The 27,133-nt window shown below is 49.5% G+C and overlaps 4 protein-coding genes across 4 annotated transcripts; all 4 read left to right on the top strand.

Annotated features, from left to right (window-relative positions):
- Positions 1-462: 462 nt before the first annotated feature.
- Positions 463-2,030, top strand: LOC120652946 (histone-lysine N-methyltransferase SETD1A-like). The gene is made up of 2 exons (XM_039930910.1): positions 463-1,767; positions 1,852-2,030. Exon 1 carries the CDS (start codon positions 484-486, stop codon positions 1,756-1,758), a length of 1,275 nt encoding a protein of 424 aa, XP_039786844.1. The 5' UTR covers positions 463-483; the 3' UTR covers positions 1,759-1,767; positions 1,852-2,030.
- Positions 2,031-6,676: 4,646 nt separating this feature from the next.
- Positions 6,677-9,280, top strand: LOC120652945 (transcription factor bHLH30-like). Its single transcript, XM_039930909.1, has 2 exons — positions 6,677-7,506; positions 8,478-9,280. The coding sequence occupies exons 1-2, from the start codon at positions 6,811-6,813 to the stop codon at positions 9,027-9,029; spliced, it is 1,248 nt and encodes a 415-aa protein (XP_039786843.1). The 5' UTR covers positions 6,677-6,810; the 3' UTR covers positions 9,030-9,280.
- Positions 9,281-17,437: 8,157 nt separating this feature from the next.
- Positions 17,438-19,262, top strand: LOC120652944 (probable phospholipase A2 homolog 2). Its single transcript, XM_039930908.1, has 4 exons — positions 17,438-17,664; positions 17,775-17,820; positions 18,002-18,127; positions 18,914-19,262. Exons 1-4 carry the CDS (start codon positions 17,548-17,550, stop codon positions 19,096-19,098), a joined length of 474 nt encoding a protein of 157 aa, XP_039786842.1. The 5' UTR covers positions 17,438-17,547; the 3' UTR covers positions 19,099-19,262.
- A 3,302-nt stretch (positions 19,263-22,564) lies between these two features.
- LOC120652943 (dnaJ homolog subfamily C member 8-like) lies at positions 22,565-27,133 on the top strand. The gene is made up of 9 exons (XM_039930907.1): positions 22,565-22,793; positions 24,300-24,390; positions 24,495-24,555; positions 24,772-24,849; positions 24,960-25,033; positions 25,742-25,855; positions 25,947-26,054; positions 26,615-26,653; positions 26,722-27,133. Exons 1-9 carry the CDS (start codon positions 22,705-22,707, stop codon positions 26,806-26,808), a joined length of 741 nt encoding a protein of 246 aa, XP_039786841.1. The 5' UTR covers positions 22,565-22,704; the 3' UTR covers positions 26,809-27,133.

Genomic DNA, 27,133 nt, shown 5'->3' with positions numbered 1-27,133 from the left:
ATGATGAGGGAAGCCATCGGTGGAGAGTTGGTCAAGTGGAATGTAACAAGATTTGGGACCAACTACATGTTCCTTGAAAGCATGTATAAGAAGAAGGACCAGTTCATGACATGGTTAGTGTCACCTGAGTTCCGACGGTCCCGCCACTTCAAAAGTGAAACTGGAAGGTACATTTACGAATGCATCACAAGTCTTGAATGGTGGGCGAATATGGAGTATGTGATCAATGATGTTGAGCCTCTGTACATGTTTTTGAGATTTGCTGACACAGACAAGACACCTAATTTGAGTGAGGTGACAATGGAGTATCAAAACATGAGGCAGACATATGCCAGCAAGTTCAGCAGTGACTACCCCCGGTTTGAAAAGATCATGGCTGTGATAGATGCAAGGATGACCACAGTGATGTTAGGCACATATATGGCCACTGCTTGTGCTCTTAACCCTTATGGGCAGTACAGTTTGGGCACATCACAGAAAGTCATGGCAGTAATGCGCAATGGCCTGGAGAAAATGTTGGATACTAATTCAGCAGCAATTGCATTGCAAGAATTTGAAATATTCAGGACGAAGCAAGGTGAGTTCTCTAGTGACATTGCTAGGCGAATGGCCATTGACCGAAAAACTTCACCAGCTGCTTGGTGGGCTACATTTGGGGGAGATACACCAGTGTTGCAAAGGGTCGCCCGACGCTTGTTGTCGCAGTGTGCAGCCTCTAGTGGATGTGAAAGGAACTGGAGCACATTTGCTTACATCCACACCAAACTGCGCAATAGGTTGAGCCACCAGAAATTGGACAAATTGGTCTTTGTGAACTACAACCTCCGCTTGCGTCTGCAACGTGCTACTAGAGGGGTCGATCCATATGACTATGATCCAGTTAGCAGTTTCATGGATCTTTCTTTGTACCGGCAGTCATCAGCAATTAAAGATTGGATGAAGCAATCAAGGTCCAATGGAGACCCAGCATTTGATGAAGACTCAGACTTCACTGACACTCCATTGCCGAGCCAGATGTTCACTGACATAGGCTCTTCTCATGGTCACGATGAAGATGTGGAGACATGGGCCGAAGAAACAATTGGGGACACACATCTGGGAAAAAGGAAGACTAAGATTGGTCCCGAAATGAGAAAAGGGAAGAAACCACGCACTGAGGAGGAGTTAGGTAGTGACGATACCACACCTGAGCCTAGTGGTGGTGAGGACATTGGTGATGATGATGATGATGATGATGATGATGATGATGATGATGATGATGATGATGATGGTGATGATGATGATGATGGTGATGGTGATGGTGATGATGATGATGATGGTGATGGCAATGATGGCAACGAAAGTGGTGGTTATCGTATATCTCCTACTATAAGGTTCACTGGGGAGGAGGACTTCACCCATGCAACACAAGATACAGATCATGGAGCACCTACTTCACAACGACAAACAACATCGACAAGTCGATATGGTCGACAGGCCCCACTTGCATATGATGAAGATAGCTCCAACTCTGCCTCCAGTGGTCAGTACTACAACCCTTACAGTACTTCTCCCCCTGCAGGGGGCTTTCTGTGGCCACCACCAGGGGTGGTGAACCCGCCACTTCCGCAGGCAGTTGCAGCATTGCCTTATTTGGATTATCACGGCTACCTACCATATGGAGCTCCACAGTTGCAACATCACCCACCTACGTACGTGTATTTGCCACCAACAGACGAGCCGTATGAGGGACCACCGGGAGAGAGATTTGAGGACTGAAGAATGCAGGTACTTATCCTATCAACAGAAATTATCTATACGTTTTGCTTCCTCTACTTATTTAATTTATTTCACATAAATATTTAAATGCAGAGAATATGCTACATGGATTATTCTGGACTATGCCTTTGCCTCTGTTGTATCTTTGGATTGTAATAATTCTAATGGACTTTGGATGTATTGTGTTCTATGTGTGGACTTTGGACATGAGTTATGTGTAATAATTGTAATGGACTTTGGATGTATTACGTTGTATGTGTGGACTTTGGACATGAGTTATGTGTTAAATGGTGTATTTGTCATTGTTTTGTGGAGTTATATATATGTTATGCATTATAAACTGTCAATATACACATAATCAGGGGAAATTTTGCCAAAATTTTCAATTTTTCCATATGTACACATCATTTTCTGTTAATTTGCATCATTTTACGGTGACAAAACCGAAATTTCGGTCAAAATTACCGAAATTCCAGTCGGAAAAACCGAAATTTCGGTCGGAATACAACGAAATTTCGTTTTTCGAATTCAAAAACACTTTTCGGTCGGAATTACCGAAATTTAGCGAAATTTCGCCCGAAATTCCGTTTCCGCCGGATGGCGGGATTCGGTCCAAAAACGAAAAGGAGAACCCTGCTCCCCAGTGCGCCCTGCCCCTACACCCCGCTCTTTCAGCCCTTTGGATCCAGGATGGACACACGTCGATCGTCCAAGCCGAGCAATTCGACACCACTGCATCTTCCCGGGCGGCCGTGCCTTTGCTCCGACCCAACAAGCCTTCTGCTCCAAGACTAATGGCAGGTGCTTCGTGTGCCTGGGTAGAGAACCAGTTCGTTGCTTCAGGTGCCTCCGCTCTGGCCACCGCGTGCGTGACTGCAAGGTGCCTGACCGTCGTTGGAGCGGTGCGGACCAGATACCCTTGCATGGGTGGCGAGATGACAGGGACCACGATCACAACAGACAGCACAAAGAAGGCCATCGGGGTCAAGACGTCAGCACGAATGCAGATAGCAATGAAGTGTGCCGCGAGCGGGAGCGCTCACCTCATCGTTGGGTTCGCGATGGTAGGTTTGGTAGCATGGAGGACAACCAGGCTCAACAATCATCTCTCCCCTCTCAGCACGAGGTTCTACTCCAGGAAGGGAATGCCCTGCAGTGCCTCATCGTGATGCAGGCAAAGGCACTCCAAGATGCTGTGCAAAAGCTGCTCAACTTGTTGTTCCCGCCCAACATGAAGACGGCTGCGATGTCAGTTCAGAAACTTCTGCATGACTACATCGACAAAGCTTGTGCTTTGGCTACAAAGTTAGGGGTGCTCGAGGCGCCGGGAGGGAATTCTGATGGCCCCCTTCCGATACGTGGGCAAGTAAGGAAGAGCAGATCGGCTCCAACTCCGATTCCAATGAGCAAGGTGTTCGCCCGCCTCAACCCTTCGATTCAATCTCCACCCCAAGTTCAAGAGACCGAAGACAACTCCATCACGGCCGTGGAACAGGCCTTGAGGCGCATAGAGTTGGCGGCGTCAGTGGATACCCCATACCAAGGACCACTTCCGACTTCTCCGATAAGCAACATGGGCACCCCGCCGGCTGGCCTTGGGGATGTTGCAAGCCAGCACTCCGATGCGGACGACGAAACTACCCAGGATGCTTCGGACAACCAAGCTGCAGGTGGCGTGGCCGCCCTCTTCGTGACTCCGACTCAACCGTTGCTACAGCAGCCTGCTGCCCAGGTGGCACCAGCACCACAGAGGGATCCAACACCAACGCCAGCTCCTCGTCGACGTCGGCGACGCACTTTTGACATGTCATCGGTACGACGCAGCGCACGTCTCTCCACCACACGTCCGATGACTCAAATGCAGCGAGCGCAACGTAACCTTTGTCGTAAGATTGGTATTTTAAATGATGAGGCTGCACGAATTGAGGTTGCACTACAAGAGTTTGTTGACATGTTCAATGGGCCCTACCAGTGGATGTGGATGCTGCTCTGAATGAGATTTTCAACCTCAACGATAACGAGGTCGAGGCGTTGGACAATGCCTTAATCGGCATTGTTGGGGAAGGAGTCAATGACCTACAAGATACGATAGTACATGAACCTGGTTGAGCTGAGTCCCCATCTGGCGAAGGATGTAACAGTCAACGACGCCCAATGATGACATTCGAGTTGTGGAGTTTGCGAGGACTAAGTGGTGCGAATTGTCTGGATTTTTAGCTTCATGTTTGGCGGTGTGATGTTTGTGGAGAGGTTTGGTGTTGGGTTATTTGCGTTTTTCTTTTTGTTCTATTGCTCAATCTGAGCTTTCATCTTCTTTTTAATATAATCGGCAGCTCTCCTGCCTGGTTTGTTTCAAAAAAAAAATAGCAGGAGGTACGTCTGCCTCGCCTATAGTTCAGATAAAGTAAGACCATTTTCCTCCAAAAGGACGAACTTCAGTCTTTATCTTTTTGCTTCACCCTGTTTTACTTCGCAGTTTTGCTTTGTCTATCTTTACGGAATGGATGGTACCAGTCCCTGCGTACTAAAATATAAGGCGTGTACTCCCTCCGTCCTGAAATGTATGTCATTCTAAAGTTTGAAATTTGTCCTCAAATGTATGTCATTCTAGGTTGAGAGTGAACCTAACCATCTTAATTATGCATCTATGCATCATTTTTGGGTATTTTCCAATAGAAATATGTGCATGCAACCATGTAGGGAGAGATACATGTGGGGAAGGTGCATGAGAAAAGACATGCTAATTTAATTAGCACATTCCTAATGCTTAATAATTAGGGGTAGAGGAGTCTTTTCTACACAACCATAATCTGTCCTAAAAACTCTAGAATGACATACATTTCAGGACGGAGGGAGTATATATTTAATGTTCAGGCCTTGTAATCTTTACGAAAATGCACACATTCGCCTCACGCAATGTAAATATGTTTTTGAAAATAATAAATGAATAATATCATTCAATCCACATTTAAAAGTCTTTTTTACATTGTTATCATTTCATTTCTACAAGTGCTATATATAGTATGGAAAAATGAACGAAGTCAAAGATTGGTTTGGGAAATGGTGCTAAAGTCAGACAGCGTGTCATATTTCAAAGGAATACTACATACGACTGGTATTAAAAACCTTTTTTTTCTGAAGCAGCAGGCCAGCCAAACTTTCCATTTCCGCAAAGGAAAGTACATCGCCGGCAAAAGGAACTACACAGTGCGGTGACTGCGGTCCGTCCTCCCGCCTGTCCGCGATGGATCGCCGCCGATCTTTTCCCGCGCGGAGGCCGGCATACGCGGAACATAAATGCTGCTGGACACTGTAGCGCAGCATCCATCAGCACCGGCGGAGGTGGGCTGGCAGGCATGCTACGAGCGGAGGAGCGAGCAAAAGCCCAAACGAGGGCGGAGTGAATGCGGCGGAGCCGCGCCATGATGAGCTGTTCGCCGGTCGTTTTGCCGCCTCCGCCTCGGCCGGATGCCATGCGAGCCTCTCCACCGTCCCTGCAATCGAAACCGCCGCTCGCTGGGCGCGTCGTCACCGTCACGTCGCGTGACACGCACATGGCCGCCCAAGGTGGCGTGCCGCGGCATGCAGCCCTGCGGCCGGTTCTGAGCCCGATCCTATCGACGCGTGCCTTTTTCCTCCGGCCGCTCCCGGCGGCGGCGCTCCGATCCGCCGGCCAGCAGGGAGCGAGCTCGAGCCTGGCCACCGTGCCGGCGTACGAAAGCAATGAAGGAGCAGGGAGGACGCCGACGCGATATCTGTTCTGAGGGGAGGAACGAGGCTGCTCCACTTGTCCCCGCCTCGTTCCCCGCCCCGATCGTCGAGCGAACCGGCCGGCCGCGGCTCCGGGAGAGAGAGCGGGCGGGCGCGCGGCACAGCAGCATGATCGTGTCGTCGACGACGCGCGTCGCGGCAGGAGGGGGAGCGCATCATGGCGCCGGCATGCACAGCGGGGCCGCGCCCGGGCCGGGGGGGGGGGGGGGGGGGGGGGGATCTCATCGCCCATCCATCGCGCCTGGCGACCTCGCGGCCCAGAGAGAGAGAGAGAGAGAGGTCTGTAATCGTGGCGCCATTAGTGGGCGCCGCGCTGCCCTCGGCGGCGGATCCTGCTCCGTTCAATCCTGCGCCCACGCAGGGATTAGAGTAACAAATCCGCGTCGTCTCTCGTACGAGCTGCTGTGGCCTCCGCGGCTCGGCCTGCCGCCGCTGCTAAGGCCGCGCGCGCAGCGCAGGCCGGCGAGGAGTGTATCCGAAGACACCATGATGGTGTCGCGCGGGGAGGCGTGGATTCGTAAAGCGGACGGGTGCTCCGTGCTCGCTAGCTCGCTCGCTTGCTGGTGGCGGCCGCTGCATTACATGGGCCTTCACCCGAGGCAGGCGTTCACTAGTAACACACGCGCATGGCAGCGTGTGACACGAGCCCCTTTCTTCTTCTTCTCTCTCGTCCTGCTGGTCACAGTACTAGCTCGCCTTCCATGCAATCTTTTGCCTTTGTCCCTCCCCTCCCTCTCTCACTACGAGCCCCTTTTGGTCCTGCTCCAGGCCTGATCGATCGGCTCCATTTACACGCCCTTTTCCCCTCCTGTCTCCATTGCTCCAGCCTCCAGTAATTATATTACCCTACTAGCCTTTGCCCCCACAAGGCCATCGAAAGGCGTGGCAGCCAAGTAATGCGCTCAGGTCAGGTCTAGTAGAGAGGCTGGCCAGGCCAGACCACCGGGAGCGAATTCGAGCGAGAAAAAACACTCTATACAAAAGCGAGGCCTTTTGCTGTGTGCATGTCTGTGTGTGATCAGGCCAGGGGGAGGTCGCCATGATTCTTGCGAAGCCGGGCGAGATCATAAGCGAAAGACAAAAAGGCCGAAAGGGGCATCATGCTGCCACATGACACACCCTATACAAAAGCTAGCCCGGCCCTAGAGGAGGAACCCAGCAGAAGCATCCATCCAACTCCTCGATCGCTTCCACGCCAACGTACACCGCCGCGCGCAGCCCTTTGCTAGATAGCAACAAGCTGCTGCTGCTGCTGCTCCCTTCAGATCGATCGGTCGGTCGATGGGTGGTCACGGCGACCACCACCTCCAAGAGGTCGGCGTGCTCGTCGACGACGACGAGGAGGAGCTGGAGCTGCATCAGGCGAGGGTTTGCGGTGGCGCGACGAGCGGAGTGGTGGAGCAAGATGCCGGCTGTTGTCCGGAAGCCGCTGCTGGCATGGTGTTCGAGGCGAGCAGTAGCGTGGGGAGCGTGAGCGCGACCATGGCGCAGCCCCAGCTCCTCGGCTGGCCGACGCCGCCGCCCGCGCCGCCACAGCAGCAGCTCCACCACCACCACCACCACCACCACCACCACAGCGTCAGCGGCGGCGAGGCCCCGTTCTTCCCGCTGCTGCCGCCGCTCCCCCCGCAGCCGCCCCCGCCGCCCCCGTTCCTCGCCGACTTCTACGCGCGGCGCGCGCTCCAGTTCGCGTACGATCACCACCACCACCACCACTCGGGCGGCGCGTCCACGTCGTCCGACCCGCTCGGCCTCGGCGGGCTCTACATGGGGCACCACGGCGGCTCCGGGATGATGATGCCGCCGCCCTTCGCGTCATCCCCGTTCGGCGACTTCGGCCGGATGACCGCGCAGGAGATCATGGACGCCAAGGCGCTGGCCGCGTCCAAGAGCCACAGCGAGGCCGAGCGCCGCCGCCGCGAGCGCATCAACGCGCACCTCGCGCGCCTCCGCAGCCTCCTGCCCAACACAACCAAGGTAACTAGTAGTCATTAATCGACGTGCTCGACCGACCGGCTCGCCGTCGCAACACGGATCGAGTGAATCTATCCCTGCTGCACACTCCATCACCAGGCCGCCAGCTGACGGCCGCCGGCTCTCCATCCGATTCCGATAGCACAGGAGCTAGCACAGGTGTAACTAGGGCCGGGCCAGGAGAGACAGGGAGGGGGAGGGAGCCGCCTAGTTGACGCCGAAAAGAGGGACCGCGAAGGAAACAAAAAGCTCGCGACCTCGAGTCACTATGCCGGCCTCGCCGGGGAGAGACAAAACACGCGAGCTCGTGTCAGTCTCGGACATGAACAGTGGCAGCAAAGATAAGCAAAAGGCTGCCCATCTCGAGAGATCCTCCTCCCGGCCGGGTTACCGCCCCGGCCCCTAGCAACACTCCCAAAGCCCCGAGCCTCTGATCCTCTGCAAAACCTACTGCATCCCGAGCTAGCAGCCACGTTCTCCTATGCCACTAACAGACTCCTCGTGCTCACTGTAGTTAGTTCTTAGTGCACCACATCCTCCTGGTAGGCCGTTTGACCGCATGTAGGCGTGATGGCTGAAGAAGCATAAAGAATTGGGAGTGGTGGTTTGATGCCCCACTTGAGACCAAAAGGAGGGCGACCCAGATCGCTTGTGGAAGCGTGCGTCCGAGCACCACCAACAGCGCTGCACTAACCTTGCTTGGTGCTAAGTCGGAGGGGGCGAGCGAGTCCCCCGCTCGGATCGGAAGCATGCACGCCACGGCACGCATGGACGCCGGCCTCCTTTTGGCCTGCATGCGTACACCGCATCCTTCCCCTCTCATCATTCTGGCAACTAAACTAGTGCTGTCTCGTGGTTCTTTTAGCGAGCGAGTTTTCCTTGTGATTTACTCCTCCTCGTGTTCTTCTTCTTTTTTTTGGTTTATTGGTCTGTGTTCTCTGACTGATCGGTCGTCATGCGCGTGCCATGTGCAGACGGACAAGGCGTCGCTGCTAGCGGAGGTGATCCAGCACGTCAAGGAGCTGAAGCGGCAGACGTCGGAGATCACGGAGGAGGCGTGCCCGCTCCCGACCGAGTCCGACGAGCTCACCGTCGACGCGTCCAGCGAAGAGGACGGCCGCCTCGTCGTGCGCGCCTCGCTCTGCTGCGACGACCGCGCCGACCTCCTGCCGGACCTCATTCGCGCGCTCAAGGCGCTCCGCCTGCGCGCGCTCAAGGCCGAGATCACCACCCTCGGCGGCCGCGTCAAGAACGTGCTCTTCATCACCGGGGACGACAGCGCCGCCGCCGGCTGCGAGGGGGCGGCGGACGACGACCAGCAGGAGGAGGCAGCAGCAGCAGCGCCCATGTCGCCGCAGCACACGGTCGCGTCCATCCAGGAGGCCCTGCGCGCCGTCATGGAGCGCACGGCGTCGGCGGCCGCCGAGGAGCCGGGAGCGGCTCCGTCAGGCGGCGCAGGCGCCGCGGGGCTCAAGCGGCAGCGGACGACGAGCCTCTCGGCGATCCTAGAGAACAGGTCCATCTAAAAGCTAACATCCGCCACTTGATCGATGAGATGTGCACAACGAAACGAAACAACAGTAGAAACAAACACCACAATCTCTCATAGTTGATCATTATACCATGCAGCTACTTATGCACCAAGTACGACTTATTTTTTAGTTTCTTTTCATCTATTTATAGTCTTCTTTCTCTGTGTGTATTGATCTCAATCGGTAGTGTGTTTCGGCATGTGATATCCTCAGCAATCAATACAAGGATTTCTTCTTCTTCTTCTTTCTCTTTATTTATTACAAGCAAATCGTCAGGCCTCTCTGGACTTGCTTCTGGGGTAGCTGCTTGCAAGCATGCATAAAACTGAGGACACTCGTACATATACTAAAACATATGCTGATATACTGCAGTGCTTCAGGTGCTATGTATGGTCCCATACAAATAGTAAATGCATGTTTCGCAAGAGATACTACTATAGCTAGCATACCCATTTTCCGAGGTACCGTTAATTACAGTAGAGCGTTACAAGTATAGTTCATTCCCTCTTTATTTGAAGTAGGGCACTGTTTGACTTGGCATGGTCCCCAGATTAGTGTGACACCCCGGCCCAGGGCTTAATAGGATTAATAGGATACTCATACCAACAAGTTGCAACTTCTTTTCCGGAAGCCGGTCTCCAAAGAACTCTGAGGTTAAGCGTGCTTGGCCCGGAGAAATTTGGGGATGGGTGACCGACCGGGAAGTTCTTCCCGGGTGTGCACGAGTGAGGACAAAGTGTGCTTAATAGGATTAATAGGATACTCATACCAACAAATTTGGGGATGGGTGACCGACCGGGAATTTCTTCCCGAGTGCGCACGAGTGAGGACAAAGTGTGCAGAAAAGACTAGTGTTGGTCTGTGAGGACAGTCTATGTCCTAGAAAGCAGCTAGATGTAAGCGGGCCCGGCCTCGGGGAGGCGGGACGTTACAATTAGATTCACCTTAATTAGTTTAATCAGCGTATCATATGAAGCTACTTCATTAGTGAATCACAATGCCAATAGTTGGATTTGTTGGTTACGAAGTTTGGCTCTTACAATTTGCTGTAATGTCCTAAGGAAATTGAATAAATCGATGTATGGGAAATTAATTTAATTAAAAGTTTTTTTAGATATTTCTCTTTGTTAGTTCTTTGTTCTCGGATTCAAGGTTCTATCCTGGTCCCAGAATAGTTCAATGGTCAGAGAAAGTGTTTGTACAGATTAAATATTAAGAATAAGTTATTTTCGTATGAAATATCTAAAATGGATGTGTTATATATGATGATTACATGACTTCAAGGTGCATCATTCTTAATTCAGTTGAGTCTAAAAATAATGGCATCATAACTTGAAGTAAAATAGCATGACTCTAAGAGCCTATAATGCATATAGAAATTTCGCCATTAATTCTCAAATGAATTGGAGAAAATTGCCACATTCCATTTAGGACCTAATTAAGATGTTAGAACATGTGTTTGTTAGAGAGATATCTAGGTACAAGATTTTTTGTTTATTAGTCTTAGTGTTGCTTACTCCCCCTTATCCAAAATACACGAGTCATATAGAACATTGACATGATCTACAAGTCGACATTTCGACGAATAATTTTTACAAAAATGTACTATCTCAAGTAAAATGGGTTGCACATTATGAAAGTATTCTCATGATGAGTCTATAATACATAAACCTAACATTATTTTACCAAAATAATTATTGGTTAGCTATTGAGATGGTCAAAGCTATGGAATTTTGATGGAGATACACAAATGATTTATATTTTGGATAAGAGAAGGTATAAGTTTTACACGTATGTCTGTTAGCTGTGCTTTTTATATGTGTATCCATGAACCAAATGACAGAAAGAAAGCATCATGACAGTGTGCTATCATGTGCTTTTTTTCCTCCACTTTAAGTTTGTCTTACATTATTTTCTTTTCCCTCGAGGTTTTGTTCATCTTCCCTTTTTTTCCTTTATGGATCAAATTATTGTACGTATAGCCTTTTCTTATAGACTGTGCACTGTTTTCTCTTAGAACGTGCCATGCACATACTCTAAAAATCCTAAACCCTAAAACTTTGAGCTTTTGCTCTCGCCTACACATAACTCGCATTGGAAATATGCATGCTCGCAAAATTTTTTTGGAAAAATGTGAAGTGACAAGTCCAAGCCATGAGCAAGTTTTTTTTTTTTTTTGGAAGGAACAAACCATGAGCAAGTTGGCGCTGGTATAATTAACTACTCGTAGCTATTAGTACCTAGCTAACATGCATAGCTATCATGCATATATTAGCAAGAACCACATTGGAATGATTAATTAGTATCAACTTGACCCTGACCAATTATACATACCCACAGAAACATATCTTTTCTGTGCATATGATTTCGTGTTCGTGAGAAAAGCATATCATTTTTTTGCCTCCCTTTAAGCCTTTTGGTGGGCCCCACGGACCCTTGGTTGCACTGGGAGCAACTAGCGTCCTCTGCCAAAAGGGAAGGAGGCAAAAGGCAATGGTTGGATGGACTCCACAGGTAGTGAATTGGTGACCCATAAATATGCAGTCGTGGAGAGAGGCCAGGGAGACGGTGCTCATAGAAGGGAAGAATAAATGTAGCTGAATTGTCTCATGATGCGCTTCTATGGCCGTTTCGGCTCGGTTTTCTGGTTTCTGGAACCCAAGACTGCACTGTCTGCGCTGCACTGTTTCGGACGTTGCATGACGCATCCCTGCGTGCCCAGACCCAGAGGATGCTTTCGTCGGCCTGATGTAGAACACTGCGCCTCTTGCAGTCCTGTGCATGGACCACCTGGATTTATCATTTATGTTTATATACTGAGGTGATGACGTGATGTCCGAATTCAGGAGCTATTGCGTAATCGAAGTATGCAAAAATTTTCGGCGAAAGAGATCCCTTGATCGACTGAACAATAGATTTAACCATCGACGATCAAGCCGCTGTCCTCTAGACACTCCGTGCCCGTGGTATATTTTTTTCTTTTTGCAAAAGACCCCCTGGAGCGTCTAATAGCTGAGTTTTGAATGTTTTAATGAAAAATAGCTAATATGTATGTGCGTTGTTACGGGAAGTCATATAAAATTATAAATATATATTGATTAGCGTAGTACGTGTCGGTCGAGGAGTTTTCTACTATTTGACTCGCCAAACGCTAATTCTAAACGGTCTCGAACCCTTAGCAAACGATCACCGGATTCCGATTAGAACTCCGATTGACGGACTAAGGAAACAACCCTTGCTTTAGAAATAGGTAAAGATAAAGATTGAAAACCAATAAAAATTACAATCAAATATGACAAAGTCCCATTCTCTGCTATTACCATCATAACATGTCGTATATCTTTTTTTTTAAAAAAACTAGGGCAGGAACACTGCCATGTCAATTTAAGTGAGAGAAGAGAGTTCAGAAGCCTTACATAGTTGTTCATTACTGATTACATAAATCACAAATGAATCTTAAACATGCAACTCTAAGAACAATTAACATAAGAAACTAGTAAGATACAATGGGGGCTCCGGAAGCCCTCAACCGCAGATGCATTTCCTTCTTGGATGAGTTGCAACACAAATCTTGGCTCGGCGCTTTTCCTTCCAGACACTCTTCTATTTCTCTCCTTCCACAAGGTCCATATATCTCAGCCATCTGAAAAGCTCAAAAGCAGTTGATGCCATTGCTACAACTCATCTATGCTTTACAAATATTTTATACCTCCATGCTACCTCATGGTGTGGGGGTTCGGGAGGGGAGGGAGAGTTAGGGTTGGTCTGTTAACCCTAACTGGGCTCATATGGGCCTCGTCTGGACTTGATCTGTTAATCGAGGAGAACCTTTATAAAGTGCCCGTATCCAAAAATAGGACTATTAACCGAGACGGTCATTTTAATCATGACCACCTCGGTTAATCTGTTTTACGATGTGGTTTTTTAACCACTTCGGTTAATAAGAAATGACCGACTCGATTAATCGAGACCATTAACCGAGACGGTTGATGTTCCTGCCCGCCTCGGAGGTGTTTTAAAAAAGCCACGGTAAATTATTTTTTTGTAGTAGTGCTTGTTTGAATTTGCACCAACCATTTTTCCCCCTCCCGCTCATGCATGTGACGGCACACGCATGCTCGAAACAGAATCGCTCATTGTTTCTCTTCAAAGTTTCAACACGTAATGTGCAAGGCCCCAGCCTATAAACAAGGATGAATTCAGCCCCCGTAGAACGAATGAGTGCAACTGTGCAAGTGTTGTGTGGATAGTCCAATATCCCAGGTGGTCAATTCTTCTATTCATAGCATGATAGAAAGAACGAAAGCGAGCGCACATTGCGTGCATGAAACTTGCATCCCCTCAATTTAGTATGTAAACTTACATCGCTGAACCAAATGGAGGCCTCTGCGCTGTCGAGTGGCTCAACGGACACATACATGATGTGCACCGCTCTTGCTTTGAGTTGGCTTCGTTAACTGAGCCGGTGACCCCTGCGTCGTCCATGTCTGCACGTTATTTCGACCTTTTAACATTAACTCCTGGCCGTTGTTTTTGCCGATGTTCCGCGGCTCGGGTGGAGGACCGCGTGCCTCTTACGCGAGATCGGCTGCTCCGAACCTTGCTTCTGCGTGATCATGACCTGACGCGTGCCGCGACGTGTTCATGGAGGCCTGACACCTGCCTTCTTGCTGCATGCGCTTGACGCGGTGAGAAGCAGTTGGCGCTGCCTGTGGGCTTCGTCGGAAGAAATCGAGCCTCCTCTTCCGTCCTCCGCAGCAGCAGCACTTCTCCCTCCTTTCCTTTGCTTCCCCCGCGCTTGTGCGCAGAAAAAATCGGCTCCACCTGGTTCCTCTTGCGCCTTCTTCTCTCCAAATCGCTGCCCCGGCCGCTCCGCCCCCGATCTTCCGCGCCGTCGCCAGCCTCCACTGCGGTGACCATGTCGGGATCCCCGAGCGGCGCAGGGCCGGTGGTGCCGTGCCTAACCACATCGCTGCTTTTCTCTCCTCCCTCATCTCCTGTGTGAGCAACCGTCGCCATTGTGGGCTCTGCTTCGTCGTCGTTTGCACCACCGCATCCATCTTGCCGCGTCGTTCTCCCTCACTATCCTCCTACAGCTGTTGCGGCGAGCCTCCCGGCCCTCGCACCTCTCCTCCTATACCTGTTACAGCGAGCCTCCCGCTTCCACTCTAAGCGCCGTTCTGTTCGCCGTGTGCGGGGTGATACGGCTTCTCCTGCTGGATGAAGCGGACACGTTGTTGTTGTGCAGGGGTGACCTGCACACTAAATTGGATCGCCCACTCAATACCATGGCCCATGGGTCACCAGCCAGATAAAGGAGATGGAGGGGCCAGCGGCATCAGAATTCAGAAGGACCTCCTGGAGGGCCAACTGGAACCTTCCCCTCTTCCTGCTCTGTTCTTGCCGGCCGCCGACTTTGGTCACTATGCCCAGGTGACTTTTTAATGCTTGTTGTTGTGCTACTGCTGCTTGCACATAAGGTATCCGAGGAAATGTCAGTTCAAGAAAAAAAATTGTTGCTCCTTCTTTCAGTATATGTTGTTATTGCCTTGGTAGATGAGAAGCTATTTGAGATACAGCTGTGGTGGAGGCAGTGCTTCCCTTTGAGTTTCTACAGAGATTAGCCGATATGTTTAATGGTTTCACTATTTTTTTCTTTCTAATTTGATAGATAGCAAATCTCTTCCAGATACAATATATCTGTTTGTCTCTTACATGTGATCTGTTTTATGGTTAGTCTTGGAGTAACCCTCCAATTTCTGGGAGGTTTCCTGCTAATTTTGAAAGAAGAAAAATCCTACTCATCATGGGAAGTATTTGGCAAAAATGAGACAAGGTGGCATTGTCTCTTATTTTTTCTGAAATTTAGGGGGAAAAACGTGCAACTTGCAACTAAGCCACTGACTCCATTTTAGGTCAATAATTTGTTGTTGTCTTCTATTTATGTGACAGCAATAGAAAGGTCTTAATAAAAAAGGGAAAATAAGTATTGGGAGTTGGCCTAAACATTGCTGTTTTTCTTTATTCTCTCAACAGCATCATCTACAAGCCTCTCACTATATTAGTGACAGATGCTCCCACACAACACACATGATACCTTGACTTCATTATGGCTGATGAAGCATTTTTTTTTCTTGGTCATCTTATGGTTCATCATTATGACCTTCTAAAGCACCCATTGCATTCTCTATTTCACAGGGCAAGCCATGAATGTTCAGAGACCTGACATGCTCTTTGAACTATTTAGGTCCTCGATGAATGATGCAAATGTAGAGTCCAAATATTATCCTATTGTTTGCTGATTTCCTCATTGTAGGACTTACATGCCACACCGAATTCACTGAAATGCCTGGCATACTCCTATAGTCCTATGTAATGCCTCTTACCTCTATCAAACTTTTAGAAGTCATAGCTAACAACACCATTATTTCTCTAAATATTTGACAGTTTACTTTTATACCATCAATTGTGTATGCAGGTCTTCAGCAATTGCAATCATACTTCCTCTGCTTCACAGTTAGCCTTTTCAATGCTATGTTGTCCGTAGTACGACGGCTGCGTCACAGCTTACTTCCAAACGCATTCTAGAATCTGGAAGATCTTATAAAACGATGCCAGTTTGTATTTACTTCGTCTTCCTTCTCTCTTCTTAATTATCTTAACTTTGTTTATACTTATAGACTTACTATAGTTGTACATTTCGAAGTAATCTTAATTGTCTTAATTGTCAGTTTAATTGTCTTCGCAATGCTTACTAGCTGGCATCACATTTTGTGGTGTCTTAATTGTCTTCTTAATTTCCTTCCTTCTTACGGTAGCAGTTTTGCCCCTTTGTTTAATTACTCACATTAACAATTCATACAATATGGACCTAATTTAGGCAGTGGCCTACATGTAGCATACCCAGGCCTCAACGCATCATTCTTAACTGCTTAAAACCTTCGTCCACCTCCCATGGTCAGCCTCACCAACGTATCCCACAGATCATACCAGCACATACGCACGTTACCTGCAGGCGCGGCGTTAGCGCGCCAAATTTCCTAGTATATCTGTAGCCAAAAAAATGTTGAGACAGATGAAGTATTGAGATAAAATCAACAAAAACCAGTATCCATAGCATGACCCCTCTTTGCATATTGCAAGTGCTAATCTATATAGTGTGCGTGCGTGCGTGCGTGCTCGGTGCTTCTATTCTCTCAGTTGCAGACATGATGCTGTTCAGTTGTTGCCTCCTTGCCGGCAGCCACCAATAGCATACGTGCTCCCTGACGGTTCTGAAGCTAGTACTCCTCCCATGTTACAGAATTGCCACAAATGAGAGGCTGCCCCCCCCCCCCCCCCCGAGCCTGATGCGTGTCCAGTTGTTGTCTAATCACCACCCAACAATTTGCTACTAAACACGAAACCGGATTCGCACGATACCGGGTCGACGCGTCTCCAGTTCTTCACCTGAACAGCTCAACTAAGTTCGCAAACTAGCTTCATCTCCCGTGCACATAATGAATTGGGTGCAGTGTTCCAGTCGTTCTAGAGTACCCAAGAAACCAAAATTAGACAATGCGCAGAGGTTGGGGCTAAGCTCTATGGTTGCGTGGTCATCTCTTCGATTCAGCAGGACGCTTAACCCGCTTCAGTTTGATCTGGCTTGTATAACATCTGAGTAATTAAGCAGGGATTTGGTGCTGCAAAGACATGGACCGGCACGCATGTGGTCAAATCTCATATATCCTATCCGTTGTTTGGTGAGTCAATAATAGTCTTTAGTCTTTACACACATGAAAGCAGGAGCTGAAAAGATAATCTTTATTCAGGTCGAAATCTCTGATCTGATGTGAGCGTGCATGCCATCGTCATGATACAAAAACAGAGACGTAGGTCAGAGGGCTACAAACCTTCAGCAGCCACTTGTGCAGCCAGCCAGCCGGTGCCCCTCCTCTGATGGCAACTCGTGAACTGCAACTGCAAGCTAGAGATGCCCCCCGTCAACTGTCATGGCTCATCAGCGTGCTTCAGTGCGAGATCCGCGGCGCGACGCCACCAACTCGCCATTAACAGCCACAAAATTTAGCTCAGGGATAATTTTTTGCAGTATGGTACCATGGCGTAGTATGAGCAGCACTACTTTTTTTTCAGGTGCTGTTAACGTGCTGCTGTAGTTTTGCTCGCTAGCTTCAGGATCACCATGCCACCATGTTCCTGTGATCCTGTCCCGGTAGGGCACATGAATGAGACCGAAGCTTCCATAGCACATGGTGGAACAGCAGCAGCAGCTCCCCCCCCCAATCCATCTCCAGTTCTCCACCAAGCACACGCTCATGCTCATGCTCTGCTTGCTCGCCCTGTCCAAACTCCAACCGTCTCAAAAAAAAAATTCCCAAGGTTATAAATAGCCCAGCCGGCCGGCGCCCGCCTGAAAGAGACGAGGCATTTCGCGCTCCGCGGCCTATCCAGCACTCTCCCGCACACACCACACACACGCCGAGACACGCCAACGCAAAGGAACACCACGAGGATGATGGCATCCGTGCGCGCGTTCTCGCGGTGGCCGCCGCTGCTCCTCCTGCTGCTGCTCCTGGCGACGGCGTCACGGGCGCTCAAGATCGGCGACCTGCTCGGGACGCCACCAGCGGTAAGACGACAGGGGAGGGAACCAAGTCTGAATTTTTGTATGCGGGATTTCTTTTTCTTTTGCAGCTGATCGGTTCCGTCGTCCGCCATGGACGCGTTTGCTTTCCCCAGGGTAGCCAGGGATGTAGCCGGACATGCGAATCCTCGTTCTGCGCAGGTAAGGAAGTCACAATTCACAACCCTGAAGTTTCAGAGAAGCTGCGATTTTTTCTGGCGGGCAAAGCCTAGCTGAAGCCGGCTGCTTTTCAGCATTTCAGTCGGGTACCCACCGGCAAAACCGCAAAAGGAGTACTGATTGCTTTTTTTTCCTTGTCCACCCCGGTCCCTGAAAATGGAAGTCCCGCCGCTGCTGAGGTACGGCAAGTACTGCGGGATCCTGTACAGCGGCTGCCCCGGCGAGAAGCCCTGCGACGCCCTCGACGCCTGCTGCATGGTCCACGACCACTGCGTCGACACCCACAACAGTAGGCTCTGCCAACTCTGCAGATTCATCTCCTCCCCTTGCTACCTCCAGTCGATTTTATAATGACGTTTTCAGACTACAAATTCGAACTAAACATGATGTCTGAAACGTGATATTATAAACTTGGCCGGAGTACTTTTCTGAAACCGAAAGCGCAGAGCAGGAGACGACAGAATACGAAAGAAAAAGAAGAGAAGAGGATTTGCTTCGCCAGGTCCTTGGCGGCGGCGGGCGCACCAGACGGAACAACGGTTAGGTCCCGCTTCGCCGTCCGCGGCACGACAGGTGCTCGCGAGCTGACACGCCACCTAACGCGATCAGATCACGATCTGCAACCAGTACAAGGCCACCAGATAGGATTAAACTGGGCGGGCGAGCGCGCGCGCGGCGTGCCCCCGTCACGCGCTGCTTGCTGCTGCTCGGGCGCGCGCGTTCCTGCCGTGAGCGTCGGCGCGTCGCGGCCAACCGGCACGCGCGCGCGCGCGGTGGCGTGGGCAACACAAGCGTGCCGCGCGCTGGCCAGTGGCCCGTCGCGTCCTTCCCGGAGCGGCAGGGTGGCATCGCTAGCTACTAGCTAGCACGCGTCGGTGCGCATGATTGCGTCGCCCCCCGTATCTCCCCCTCACTCGATGCGACCGCACTCCGGTAGGCGAGTGGTGGCTCCGGCGAACATGTGTCGCATCGCCTCGCCGTCTGCTCTGCTCTGCTCTCCTTTGTGCGAGCTCACCTTTTGTCGTTGACTTATCTCGCGGCTGACCTTTTGTTTTTCCTTTTGTTTGTGCCGCAGATGACTACCTGAACACGCGGTGCAACGAGAACCTGCTGAGCTGCCTGGACCGGATGAGCCCGGCGGGTCCGACGTTCCCGGGGAACGAGTGCGACGTCGGCCAGACGGCGTCCATCATACGCGGGGTCATCGAGACGGCCGTGCTCGCCGGGAAGATCCTGCACAAGCGCGACGACGGGCAGTAGGCAGTAGCCGCCGCCGTCCCGGCCCGGCAAGGCTCGCGGAGCAGGCCGTGGTTGCAGGCGGAGCAGTAAAGGCCAGTTCCCACTTATAAACCCTGTAAACGCAAAAAAAAAAAACATCGCATCGAATATTTCGATACATACATGAAGTACTAAATGAAGTCTATTTACAAAACTTTTTACGTGGATGGGCTGTAAATCGCGAGACGAATCTAATGAGCCGACTTAAGTCATGATTTGCAACAGTAATGCTACAGTAACCATCCGCTAATTATTGCTTAATCATGGATTAATTAGCATAATTAGATTCGTCTCGTGATTTACAACCCATCTGTGCAAAAAGTTTTATAAATAGACTTCATTTAATACTTCAAATTAGTAAGATTTCATCGCAAATTTTTTTTTGCAAAATATCTAAACATGCCCAAAGCCCGCGTGCGCGCCCGGCGGCCGTCCGTGGCGGCGCGGCGAGGCGGCATGCGCTGGATGATTTTAAGCCAAGGTCGTGGCCCGCTGGACCACCGTGGGTGCGTGAAGCATGTGTGGTGTATGTATCTGTGTATACAGATTGGTAGGATTGATTTGGTGGGGTGAAGTGGCAGAGGTTGCAAGCTGCTGTAATAATGCTATTATTTGTTCCTTCGTTACTAGTGGACAGAATCACAGAGTAGACCAAGATTTGGTTACGGGCGATCCGGTTTCAGTGTCCTCCGGCGTCGAGTGCTACGCCCTTTACAATTCATGCGATTGCAACATGTTGCCGCCGCGCGAAACCGAGGTGAAAGAGGATTCGAAATTTCAAAACTCAAGGCGTGGGGAGTTGGGCATTTCGCGATTCAGCAGTGAAGTTTCTGCGGCGCGACGATGTTCGCGCGTTCTACTCCCTGCCGCAGCAACACGATTCGCTCTGTGGGATGCCTGACAACAGACCTGATTGGATGCATGACAGACCGAACCTTGCCTGAAGAGACCAAATTCCCTCCCTACAAACGATAGCTTCGTGTTCAGAGTACTGTCCAGCTTCAAGGTTCAGCAGCATCTCAACAATCGGTTCTCCTTCTTTAATTTTCTTCTGCTTGGAAAGTAGATTTGTGCTAAAACTTCAGCTCAGAGTGGCGTGAGTTTTCTGCATCTCTTTCAATCGGAGGTTCTTTCTTTCTTTTTCCATTTCGTTTGCGGGTTCAGCGGTTCTTCCTTTGTGGCAAGGTGCCTAGCTAGATCATGGCATTTGGCATGTTCTTGCTTTCTGCTCTGACAGAGCTTATATGATGCCTGAGATACTGTACTCCGATAATGCAAATTCACATGACTACAAATGATTGCTTCATGTTCAGAGTTTTCTCAAGTCTGAAGTGACCATTTTGTATATGAATCGATAACAATAGCAGTCAGGTCAATGAGAACCCAATTGATGCTTGAACTTAAATTGACAAACTTGCCTGACTGTACAAAGACTTCAATAAAAGTTAAATTGACAAACTTGCTGCTCCTAGTCCTGATACTGTAATACTATCACAAAACTGGTCATCGACCACTATGCTCATATTTTTGATGCTCGCATTCACAAATATAGGCTCGCTGAAACTTTGCACGAATGCCGGGGCTCACCCCGTTCGCAGCCGGCCGCGGAGGCGAGCGTAAAGCGCGCGGCGGAGAGGACAATTGGACAAAGGCGAGGATAGGTAACTTTGCAGTCAACGCTGCACCTCTGGGTCCGGCAAACAAAATGGCCGCGTGCCCGCGAGGATGGTGCTGGCCCGCCGGCCGACCGCTGTGCGCTCTGGATGCCGCCGGAACCGGAAGTGTGAGAGGGTCCAGTCCGGTGAGGATGGCGCCGCGACGGTGATCCAAGATGCTGAGAGGAACAGCGATGAACAAGGATCGCCTCTACGTGGCGATGTGGTCGCCGGTGAGGCGAGCGCGACGGCTGCCTCAATCATGGCGAGCGCGCCGGCAAGGAGTCCAGCGGCATCCACGCCAGGGATGGACGGTAAATGGGATGGACGGTATTTCATCTACCGTCCACCGGGGTCGGTATTTGAGATACCGTCCAGGCCAGAGGCTTCGTCAGATCCGGATGGAACGGTAGAGATTTTATCTGAGGACTTCGTGTATGACTGGTTTCTGGGCCAACTGGAGGCCCAATTACCGGAACTCAGCCTTCCGTTCGCTGAGGCCCGTAGCCATGGCCGGGTTCCTGCGCTGCTCGTCGCCAACGGCGAGCGACTCTGGGCGAGGCCGCGAGGGCACACCTCGTGAGTCGTGCACCGACGATGGTGACGGCGGATCTAGGGGCCACCCTGCTAACAGTATTCATGTTGGCTCGGTACTGCATAAAGGCACGCATGGCGCGGTGGCGGCGGTGCTAAGCTCGCTCGCTCAGGTTCCCGGGCCGACGACGCCATTGCCGCCGCCGCGGCAGGGGATGACGACACAGCCAGTCCTTCCTTCTTGGCTAGTCCCTGCTGCAAGCTACGCCTACGCAGCGAGATGCTCGGCACCTTGTTGCTGGCGCTGCTGCCGCGCCACGATCTTGGCAGGCTTGAGGATGGTTATCGTGGCTATGGCTATGGTCTCCATGGAAGCTACGATTTTCATATGAGATTATACAAAAGAGTGCTGGGTGAAGACTGAAGAGTAGCAACACTTGAACATTCTCACGACAATGTCAGGCACTGACAATGCTGCAGACCTGCAGTGCACCCATCCTGTCTGTCACTTTCGCGTGCGTGCAGTGCAGGCAAACGATTGGAAAGGGAGGTGTCAGAGGCCATGGACGCGGTTGTCACCAGCTCACTGCCGAGAGCGCGCGCCGCCCTCCGCTGAACGAAAACGATCTCAAGCAACCCAAGCTGCGTCGGCGTCGGATGCGGAGATGCCCACCGGGATCAAGAACGTGGGGCGGGCGATGCCACGGGCCGCGGTGTTCCCAATCCCAGCTCGATGGGCTAGCTGGCCGCGCGCGAGGGAGGAGCGGATAAAAATGGCGGCGCGCGACGCGGGTGTAGAACTCGAGATGTAGGCGCCGGAGATTTGAGGGGAAGGTGACCGCGGACGCGAATGCCTCATCTGATGGCGCCGAGCGCGGCGGCGGAAGGCGAACCGGAACGCCGCGGGCGCCGGCGAGGAGCCACGGAGCAAGCAGCGGTCGGGACGGGGGGTGGACGGTGTTTCATGATAACGACCACCCTGGACGGTATTTCATTCACCGTCCGGGCATGGCGTCATCCGAACCGTTGCCTCGGAAGCGTGCGGTTACGATTCGGTCTGATTGCTACTCCCAGGGCCAGGAGAGTCCGAGAGTGTATGGGCCATACAAAGGCCCAATGTATTCAGCTTGCTTTGGCGGCTTCTATGGTGGGCCGCACGATACCCGGCCCACCATGCCTTCGCAGAGGGGCCTGGAACCTTCGGAGCAGCAGAGCAAATCTGAACCGTCCGTTTTGCCACCGACTCCATCCCGTCTTCCGTCCCATCCCTCCCCGCGTGACGCAAGCAAACACGCTGTCGTCTCCCTCGTCGTCCTCCCCCGAACTCGAGCCGAGCCGAGCCCCGCCGCGACCCCCGAGCGCGTCTTCCCCACCTCGGCTCGTCCCCTCTACCAACGCCATGGGGTCGTCGGAGGCCGACGAGGACCAGCTCCTCAAGAGCTTCCTTGCGGAGGTCAGCGAGACCGAGCGCGACAACGAAGTGCTCAGGTCCTTTCCCCCCTCCCTTCCTCATCGCCCCTACGGCGGGTTCATTTCATTGCGAATCACTGTTGCGCGTTATGTAGCTTCAGATCCCATTCGTTTCCCGGTCTTGGTCCCTGGTGTGCAGACTAGTATATGTAGCAATCGGTTGGGTGCTAGGTTTCGCTGAGATTTGGGGAATCCCTTCAGCGCGAGTGAACCCTAGGTTCTGCTGTAGTTGTATACGTACTCTGCGAGGCACTTAGGTTCTGTTGCTTTTCGTTGTCAACTGCACCTGAAATTTTATGTTTCTTGTCGTGGCAATCAGTGGTCTCCGAAAATTTGCTCCTTCGACTTATGCGATGATTGCGCCATGGGACTAGGATTATTTCCTGATGCAGCCTTAGCTTATAGACAAAAATTTGCAGTGTTGGAGCGGTCCTCGGTATTGTGGGTAGAGCATTGGAGTTGTTCTGAATTTGGTTGTTAGGAGCTAGACCCTGCAGTTACATGACTTAGCTAATTTTCCATTTTGAAGTTGAACTCACCAATTGCCCATCAGTTGGGGATTCGCATCTTCAAGATAATGGTAGCGTCAATTTTGCTAATTTTATGTGAATTGCCACCATAGACTTGCATAGTCTTCCCATATGATGCTCGCAATCCTTGTTTAACGCTCTTTCATGCCTAGACTGCCCCTGTTTATGAAAAATTAAGGCAAAATAGCCAAAATCATCCCTAAACTATGGGGCTCGACTCAATTTGGTCCCTAAACTATGAAAACATTCAATTTAGTCCCTGAACTATCCTAACCGGCCCAATTTCATCCTTGAATCTGACGTGGCACGCCACATAGGCTCCTCCAGTCACCGCCCAGTCAGCTTGGGGCGTGAAAATATACTGTTTACCCTCCATCCATAGAGCAGATTAACACGAGCAGCTTCCAGCCCACATCGAGCCAACCGCTCCCTCCCTAGATAGGTTGTCGCCCCTCCTAGGTAGCGCAGGTCATCAATGGCATGAGGAGGGAGCGGTTCGATGCGGACTGGAAGCTGCCTGTGTTAAGTCTGCTCTATGGATGCAGGGTAAAAAGGACATTTCATACCCCAAATTGACTGAGCGGTGACTGGAGTAGCCTACGTGGCGTGCCGTGTCACATTTAAGGATGAAGTTGGGCTAGTTAGGATAGTTCAAGGATTAAATTGAACATTTTTATAGTTCAGGGACCAAATTTAGCCGAGACCCATAATTGAGGGACGATTTTGACTATTTTGCCAAAAATTAACTTAACTATTGAAGAAGCGGTATGGTCAGGGAAGTTATATATATCCTTGAACTTATACAGTGATGTAAGGTGACATTGGACAATAGCATTTCTTTACAACAAAGATACTAGAAGTTCAAGATGGCATGTATATGGAAAATAAGAAATGTTTCCATGTGAAAGAAATGAATAAGTAGAAATGTCACTCTAGTTGATTGTTTCTTTTCAATTGTAATATTGCCTTTTCTTGACACAATCTAATTTCTCAGGATACTTGGTTGCTTCAAGTTAAACCCCTTTGAGCATCTTAAGTTGTCTTTTGATTCAGCTCCAGATGAGGTGAAGAAGCAATATAGGAAGGTAACAAGACATGAATTTGATATTTTGAGAGATTTTCATTTGATCTATTTTTTTATTTTTTTGGTGAACAACTAATATCTTTTTTTTTCTTGTGCTGACTGCAGTTGTCATTGTTGGTCCATCCTGATAAATGCAAGCATCCGCAGGCACAAGAAGCTTTTGCAGGTACAGTAATGAGCCAGTAAAGTGCTACTGCAATTCTTGTCTTATCGATTTTACTGTTTCAGTATCTCTTTTTGGGAGATTTTGACTTCTGTAGTTAGCTCTGCCATTGCGCCACTAAAAGTGAAAACAACATTGTGCTCAAACTAATCACCATCTTAAAACCACCACCTTGCTTCTCTTTTCCTTGCTTGTTGATATATTCACTTGATGGTACAGCTCTGGCAAAAGCACAGCAACTCCTGCTTGATCCACAGGAAAGAGGATACATTCTCGACCAAGTTACTGCTGCAAAAGGTGTGATGTTACCTTTTTTATCATATTATTTTTACAATGATTTAGCCAATTGAAATAAAGCAGACACGGACTGAAAAAAAATTCTTGTTCTTTTGTGTTGAAAAATACAGAAGAGTTGAGGGCAAAGAGAAAAAAGGAGCTGAAGAAAGACAGTGCATCCAAGATAAAATCCCTTGTAGATGAGGTAAGACAATCTTATGGAAGGTGATGTGGACTTCAAGCATCAAGATCTTTTATGACTTCTTGGTGGTGTTTTTTGATGGAAGTGCATTGTGAGAACTGCTTAGAATAAACTTTAATGGCCCAGTTAGGTTTAATTCTCTGGTTAGAACAATTATAAGGAACCATCCGTCTCGCAGCATCCATCAGTTGCTGGCCTGGCTATCGTGCTGTGTTTCCATTTTGTGCTGGACGCTGTGAATTTTAACCTTGTTGATTGTCTTATACCACATGGGACAAAATACCCTGAAAGTACTGGCTGCTTTGTGCACCATCTAAATGGCCTCTTCTTACTGAAACTTATGGAATGACTGCGCAGATATGTGCTGCATTTTGATCACTTAGGGATGATTCCATGCGCTAATACAATGACGTGGACATGCTGTAGAAGTCATCACAAACTTTTGATTGGACTACAAATTTGAGAAAGAAAAAACATCTTTCCATAATGGAAAAAAAAATTATGTATCTGAAAAGCTTCATTTGCTATCTCGCAGCAATGCACACTGCTGCAAATCACATGTTTCATTTTGCATACGTCATCTGAATGGTTCAGTGTTAACAGAATGCTGTGATAATTTTTGGCTTCTGCAAGATCCTTGGAATATCTTATTGAATTTCATGCATCCTCAGCAATTTAGAACCCCCTAATGATTTGCTTATATATGTGCAGGGAAAATATGAAGAGCAGTTCGAACGATCGGATGAATTTCAGCAGCAGCTAATAATTAAAGTGCGTGAAATTTTGACGGAAAAAGAGTGGCGTAGGAGAAAAATGCAAATGAGGGTAAGTAGATTGTTCTCCCACCGCGACCCCCCAAATACCATCATTTGAGAAACTGAGTTCTCAGATGAGTTATATCATGTGCACTGCACAGATATCAGAGGAAGAAGGAAGACTTAAGAAGGATGAGGAGGAAACAAAAGAGATGTGGAAGAGGAAGAGAGAGCATGAAGAGAAGTGGGAGGAGACGAGAGATCAGCGGGTATGTTTGCAGGCTATTCTGTGTAAAAATTTCACTCTGTTAGCTATTACCATTCACATTTCTTTATGAAACGTGGTCGATGCACTGAAACATGTATGAAAAAAGCTGTAAAGTGGGAGTCTGGGAGAATCACAATGCATTATTGTAGTGGGCAGGTAGATATTTTGCAAAGTAGTTGGTACTATCTCAAGCGGTACTTTTAGTCCCTGGATTATTTGAGCTCTTGTTTTCCGCTGAAATACTACTGCGACTCCAACTCTTCGTTGCATGAGGTGATAATATCCTTCTTGTCATTGGTACGATATTTGTGATGAAATCTCATCAAACCCAAGGGAACACTGCATAGTGCAAGGATTGGGGCACTTCTTTAGTACTCGTAGTCTAGCCTTAGTGCATTTTAGAATGACCATAAATTCATAGCTGCATTCGTGCTCGAGTTACAGTGATTTTGAAACATTGTTGCTGAAGTTTGTGATTCCATTCCGTCATCGGAATACAGTTACAGCTATCTTTGCTCATATGTACCAACTGCCTAATACCAATGGTTTTTTGGTTTGTAGGTCTCTAGCTGGAGGGATTTCATGAAGACAGGAAAGAAGGTTAGAAAGTGCATGTGAAAAGTTTTATCTTATACATGATTTTGTAACTGACTAACTCATTTCTACAGGGACGGAAAGGCGAAATCAAACCCCCAAAACTTAAGACTGAAGATCCAAACAAGTCTTATGTGCAGAGGCCAGTGAAGCGCAATTAAGAGGAATGCTATTGGTGTCTGCCATCAAAGAACATCCTGTAGCGATCCTTGGTGCCACTGCCGCTTGATCCGAGCTGGCAGCCCTGCAATGTTGTTCTGCAGGCTGTAAGTTTCAAATATGCCTTGGAGGCTCTAGTGTAGTCAGTGAACAGATCAACAGAACGGATAATTATTAGCGAAATGCCCATATTACTACCTAGAGTGATATTGGATTGATGTACCCATGAGGTCGAAAATTTTACTGGAAAAGTAGAAGATTCTGTTGGAAAAGAACCCTACTAAAGTGAATGTTGAATGCCCCATCTCATTACTGTTTCTTGCTTCA

This window comes from Panicum virgatum, chromosome 9K (genome assembly GCF_016808335.1).
Source record: "Panicum virgatum strain AP13 chromosome 9K, P.virgatum_v5, whole genome shotgun sequence".
NCBI lineage: Eukaryota > Viridiplantae > Streptophyta > Magnoliopsida > Poales > Poaceae > Panicum > Panicum virgatum.
The sequence above is the reverse complement of the archived record's forward strand: the minus strand, read 5'-3'. Positions and strand labels throughout refer to the sequence as shown.